The 6,464-nt window shown below is 45.6% G+C and overlaps 1 protein-coding gene across 1 annotated transcript in view; it reads left to right on the top strand.

Annotated features, from left to right (window-relative positions):
- LOC107299199 (glycylpeptide N-tetradecanoyltransferase 2-like) overlaps positions 1-6,464 on the top strand; it is a 78,143-nt gene that overhangs the window by 38,774 nt on the left and 32,905 nt on the right. Inside the window, 1 exon segment of the mRNA XM_029286713.1 lies at positions 5,174-5,318. Coding sequence (XP_029142546.1) covers positions 5,174-5,318 — 145 coding nt within the window.

The raw sequence follows: 6,464 nt of genomic DNA, 5'->3' as shown, positions 1-6,464 counted from the left end.
TGGGTGAACAAAGGGGTTTTATGGCCCTCACTTCCTTCGGCACAACTTCAAAGGGACTGAATGTGGATACCACCAAAAGGACTCATCAATAACAATGGGGCTATCAGCTTTCATCTACTCCCCTCTGAAGTTTCCTTCCACCGGCAGTGAGGAAAAAGGGGATGGAAATGTAACACCTGGGATTGCCGCTGGAAGGACGGTGGGGTGGGGTGGGGCTGTTGGGGATCCCTTAAAACCTTGAACCATAAGGCTTTGGCCCCATGTCCTGTCTAGAACGCCTGCAGCCATTTTCCCTTAATAAAGATGCCTGTTGGAAGAAATATTCCAAGAGTTCTGTCTTCTTAAGGTGCAAAGTGGGGTGGGTCCTGACAATCCTAGTAGAGGCTCTATCCAGGCTGCCACAATACAGTAGTTCAAAGTCAGAAGTGATTAGGTCAGTCATCCCCTCCAGGCAACTGGTGGCCCCAGTTATCACCTGGGCACAAGCCAAAGCGAAAACCCAAATAGCCAATGATCTAAAAGGTGCCCTAAAAGCAGCCTTAGAGGAAGACAAATGGTTCCAAAAGCACAAGGGTGAATGTACAATGCAAGATGGCCTAGCTTGGGTGGGGGACAAACTGTACAACCAGCAGAGCCAATGGTTAATAATTCTACAAAAAAGCCATGATTCTGTCATGGCCCCGTCGGAGTTAGGGTCTGAGGAGGAGATGGAGCTGGGGCCGATGGAGGGAGATGGTGCTGCCTCTCTGGCCCAGGAGGAACAACTGGAGGAGGGGGACGAGGCAGTCCCGTGTCCCTCGGGTTGCCAGGGAGGAAGAGAGGGTGCAGGATGACCGAGCGAGGGGGGAGGAAATGGCAGGCAGTAGAGCAGAGGAGCTCCGGAGACAAGCAACTGTCTCCCCTGCCCGATCCCCAAGCACAGAGAATGGAGAGGAGGCGGAGTCAGTGCAGGGCGACCCGACTACTCGGAAGGAGGGCGCCCCACCCCTCTTCACAAGGCTCACCTGGGGAATAGGATTTAAAGAGGCGCCGTGGGGATGGGCTTTTGTTGAGAACAAGCATTGCATTTTTCTAGCCACACTTGCTGTTACTGACATCTTGCTACCTTGCTTTGCTTTGCCTAAGTTGCATTAACAGAGGGATTCAATCAAGATCACGTGAGGTACTAATACCACTCTATAAAGCCTTAGTAAGACCACACCTAGAATACTGCAACCAATTTTGGTCCCCACACTTTAAAAAAGATGTTGAGACTCTAGAAAAAATGCAGAGAAGAGCAACAAAGATGATTAGGGGACTGGAGGCTAAAACATATGAAGAACAGTTACAGGAACTGGGCATGGCTAGTCTAGTGAAGAGAAGGACCAGTGGAGACATGATAGCAGTGTTCCAATATTTGAGGGGCTGTCACAAAGAGGAGGGGGTCAACCTATTTTCGAAAGCACCTGAAGGCCAGACAAGGAATAACGGATGGAAACTGATCAAGGAGAGATTCAACCTGGAAATGAGAAATTTCCTGACAATGAGAACAATCAACCAATGGAACAGACCGCCTTCAGATGTTGGTGCTTCAGCACTGGAGGCTTTCAAGAAGAGACTGGACTGCCATCTGTCAGAAATCGTGTAGGGACTCCTTCTTGGGCAGGGGCTGGTCTAGATCAGTGGTTCTTAACCTGGGTGATATCGTCCCCCAGGGGGCGATTTTGTTTTTCAGGGGGGCGATGGAACGAAAAGGGGCGACGCGGGGGCGAAGGAATGAAAAGGGGGCAATATGGGGACACTTTTGAGACTTTTTCGTACAGTGTATCGCTGTATATCTCTCGTACAAAAACATCAGATCGCTCGTTAATAGTGGATTGAATTGTGTTTTCAAATGTTCCTCCAGCTAGCTTCAGTACAGAACGCCGTACATATGTGAATACGCATCACTTATCTTCATGTGCGTTGCGCAGCAGCCTCTACCCATACAGTGACGTGCCATTGGCCAGAATGGGCAGTGATGGAGGGGGGAGTGCTTCTTTCGAAACATTGCATGCTGAGTGGCTGTCCCCTGTGACGTCAGCTGTAATGTCAACTTAACTGTTGAAACTAGGTTTATCGACATCCACGTGTGTTTTTCTAGTGTTCCAGTGCAGTTGACTGGACAGCCATTTGTCCGAAATGGTATAGGGTTTCCTGCCTGAGCAGGGGGTTGGACTAGATGACCTCCAAGGTCCCTTCCAACTTTATCATTATTATTATTATTATTATTATTATTATTATTATTATTGAGAGGTTATATTGGGGGAGGGGGGGCGATGACAACTTCCTCATTGGCTCAAGGGGTCGATTCGTTCAAAAAGGTTAAGAACCACTGGTCTAGATGACCTGCAAGGTCCCTTCCAACTCTGTTATTCTATTCTATTCTATTCTATTCTATTCTATTCTATTCTATTCTATTCTATTCTATTCTATTCTATTCTATTCTATTCAGAACTGTACGTACATGTTCTGTGTGCTGAGATTCATCCTCAGAGTAAATCAAAATGTCACCAGATAAAGAACTACAAATGTATCAGTGAGATCAGGAAAAACGTGGTTCATAAATCTGTAAAATACTGCCCTCGCGTTTACTAACCCGAAGGGAACCACAGTGTATTCAATTTGCTGTATCTGATGTTGAAGGCAGTTAAGTATTCGTGCCCCTCTTTGATTCTAATGAGGTTGTAAGAATTGCCGCAGTCTAGTCTCATAAAAATGTGTGCTTTTTGACGTTTGTCCAAGATGTCTGGAATTAATGGCATTGGGTAATGGTCTCTCACCATCACTAAGTTGAGGGCCTGGTGATTGTGGACAATTCTCGTGGGGGTCCCCACTTTCACTAGGTCTGCTGTAGTCTTGCTTTTTGGGCATAAAAAAGGTGGGAGCCCTAGATGTTGATTGGGATGGTCGTATGCATCCCTTTTCCAAATTAGAGTCCGAAGTAGAGTTTCAGGGTCACTGACATCCTTAGCTGACATTTGGTACTGCCTCTTGGCAGGAATTTTGGACCCAAGAACCAGGTCTATGGCACACTTGCAGTCTCTTTGTGGGGGAAGGACAGATGCTTCTTCCTCCCCAAAGACATCTGCAGTCAGTGTACTTGCTATGGAGATTGGGAATCTCCCTGCTAGTCTTCAGTGGTGGCTGAAGGGGCATTTTGTGCAGCTGATTGCAATGAGAGAGGCAAGCAGGGTCATTAAAAGAAAGAGACCATTGCTTCCACTTAATCGTGGGTTCGTGAAGTAGCAACCAATTGGCTCCGAATACTATGGGAAGGTCCAGATGGCTAGTCATGAAAAAGGTTAATGTCTCTATGGTTAATTGCAACAGTACGGTGGAACATATAATAGGACCCACTTTCAAAAGGCGGCCATCACTAGTTTTTACTTGCAAAGGGAACTTCAGAGGGACTATTGGAATCCTGATCTCCTTCACCGTTGCTAGGTATAAACCTAACTATAAGTTAGCTGTTGCTGCTGAATCTATCAGAGCAGGTAGGGTTTCTTCACAACTAGAGGGGAGGAATAGAATGGAATCAATGCATAACAATGTAACTTGGCATGGTTGTATGTGAACCCCTTTCAATACTAGGTGAGCCCCTCCTGTGAGCTTTTGCAGGAGGGCCTGTCGCCATTTCCTTGGTCCTGGGGTTTGTGATCTGGGCAGTTGGCAGTGGAGGAGCTGCTAGGACATTTGTCTCCTCTCTTGGGTGGTTTTGAAGGGCAGTCCTTGACCACATGTCCAGGTTATCCACAGTAGAAACAGAGAGCTAACTCCCTGCGTCTCTGCCGTTCTTCCATGGTGGGGGCTTGTCTGGCTGTCCCAGTTTGCATCAGTTCTTCCCCGTCTTGATCAGGAGCAGTTGCGGTGTGTGGAATAGAGACAGGAGAAGGTAGCCCAGGAAGTAGCAGTTGGCGATGGTTAGAGTGAGCTTGGATTTCTGCGAAACGGGATTCAATTGTTATGCAGGCTATTTAGATTTCATCCGGTGTATAGGGGGCTCCTTGCCTGTTGGGTTTGTTCGCAGTCTTATAGTTCAGGCCACATCTGAATTGTGCAATCAGGGATGAATGAATGAATACTTCGCATTGAGCAAGAAACATTTTCATTTTGGTTGAGTCTCCTGTAAATCTCTTTGGTAAACAGCCAGGAGTGTGGTGGAAGAGGCAATTGTTGAGCTAAAATTTGCAGCTGCTGGACCATCTAATGCATATTATCTGTTAAATTCTGCCCTTCAGTTTCCAAACCATCTTGGTGTCTGCGGATGGTGTCCATCTCTGAGTTGTCTGCCAGCTGATGGGAGGGTGAGGAGATGCGCTGACTGAAGAAGGGAGATCCATTGAGGCCTTGCTTAAGGACTCTCACAAGGATAAAGATTACACAGAAGATGGTGATAAAGACTCTTAGAACAATAGTCTGAGGTGCTGTAAAGTTGCATACTGCAAGGATAAGAACATAAGTTGTACCCTTCTGGATCAGACCTGAAGCTCATCTAGTCCAGCAGTCTGTTTGGACAGTGGTCAGCCACAAGGAAGCCCACTAGTCTCCCAGTAGATGCCCTTCAGGGGCAGTCACATTGTCATCAAAGCTAATAGCCATTTATTCCCATGACTGCCATAAATTGGTCCAACCAAGCTGGTAGCCAGCACTACATCTCATGGTAGTGACTTCTAAAGTTTAATTGCAGGTTGTGTAAAAAAAAAAATCCTTTTGTTGGTCTTGATTCCTCCAAGATTCAATATCATTGGGTGAAGTAGGATCTCAGATTCTTGTCTGATTGGAGCATCAAAGAGAAAAAAAATGAAAAATCAGGATGCTGAAAAGACATAAGAGGTCATATAGTTACTATGGCCTCCTCATCTCCATATTTGCAATGCCCAGGGGCCCATATGATCACTCTATATACTAAATACAAACTTTATTGATATATCCTGGAATTAATATTTGCTTTAAATACAACTCTGTTTTTCATCCAGAGATTGTTTCACTTGAGATAAGGTTGCTGGAAGCGGAAACAGATTTTTGTAGGATAGCTTTGATAACAAGGTGTAATATATCCAAAAAGCACAACAGCTTGTGGTAAACTCAGTAGAGTTGTGACAGTATTAACGGAAATAGCATTCTCCTTTTACCTGTGATTATATGCCTGCAGAATCCAGCCATTCCAATGCAGAAGCTACAAGACATTCAAAGAGCTATGGAGTTGCTCTCAGCCTGTCAGGGCCCAGCAAAGAATATTGATGAAGCAACCAAACGTAAATACCAGTTTTGGGACACACAGCCTGTACCCAAGCTTAGTAAGTTTATTGACTACATTTAAAAAGTACTGACTCCTTGTTTACTGGGGGGAGATAGGGTTGTATTTTTAAAAATGTACAGTTTACAGATCACAAAATATTCACCTCAGAGGCACAGATGAAACCATTCAGTACTCAAAACAGGTTTTACCACTTCTGTTGTTAAAGTGTTCAGTTTTGGCGATAGTTCTGGTCTTTTTAAAGTCAATTTTATGTCCTGTGGCTTTAAGGTGTTGGACCAGGGAAGAAGTTGGTTCCTCTTTTCTGACTGAGTTCTTGTGTTCCTCAATGCATGCATTTATTCTTCTGTTGGTTTGTCCGATGTATGTGGTGGGGCAGGCGGTGCATGGGATTTCATATACTCCTTGATTTTCTAACTCAATTTTGTCTTTGGGGTTTCTTAGGATGGTGGATATTTTTCAGTTTGTGCAGAATGCTGTCTTGATGTGTTTGTGGAGGATCTTGCTGATTCTGTCTGTGGTGCCTTTTATGTATGGGAGGAGGGCTTTGCCGTTTTCTTGTTCTCTGTCTTGGATTTTGGTGGGGGTTTCTTTTTGCGTGGATGTGTGGACAAACCGCTATCTGCACGCACTCTCACACCACCACCCAGCACAGATCAACTCCGTAGCCAAGACACTCATCTCCAGAACAAAACGCTTAGCTGACGAACAACACCTAAAAACTCTTTCCTGTTCCTCTTTTTTATATATACAGTATCACTCATCCCCTCGAGTATCACTCATCCCCCTACACACGAATGTTACGAACGCCATTCACACGAAGGTAGAAGGGGGAATGGAAGATGTAGAGCGAACAGCAGCGCCTCACTCACAATCCAGCAGAGCGATAGGAGCAGATTGGAGTCTGAGCGAAACGCATGGTGGAGGAGGGGGAGGAAAGAGAAGAACGAATGTACAGCGTATGAGAGCTCTAAAGGAAGAGGAGGAGACGACGCTAACAGAATCAGACTCGAAATCACCAACATCCTCTGCACCAGCAAGCCACCCAAAAGCAACTTACCCAAAGAGGAACAGACAGCACTACTTAACCTGAAAGAAGACACCAGCATAATAATCCTACCAGCAGACAAGGGCAACGCCACGGTGGTTATGAACACATCTGACTACCAAACCAAATTAACCAACC

The sequence above is a fragment of the Protobothrops mucrosquamatus genome, unplaced genomic scaffold (genome assembly GCF_001527695.2).
Source record: "Protobothrops mucrosquamatus isolate PMUCROS unplaced genomic scaffold, P.Mucros_1.0 scaffold4663, whole genome shotgun sequence".
Classification (NCBI taxonomy): Eukaryota; Metazoa; Chordata; class Lepidosauria; order Squamata; family Viperidae; genus Protobothrops; species Protobothrops mucrosquamatus.
This window is presented reverse-complemented; position numbering and strand designations above follow the sequence as displayed.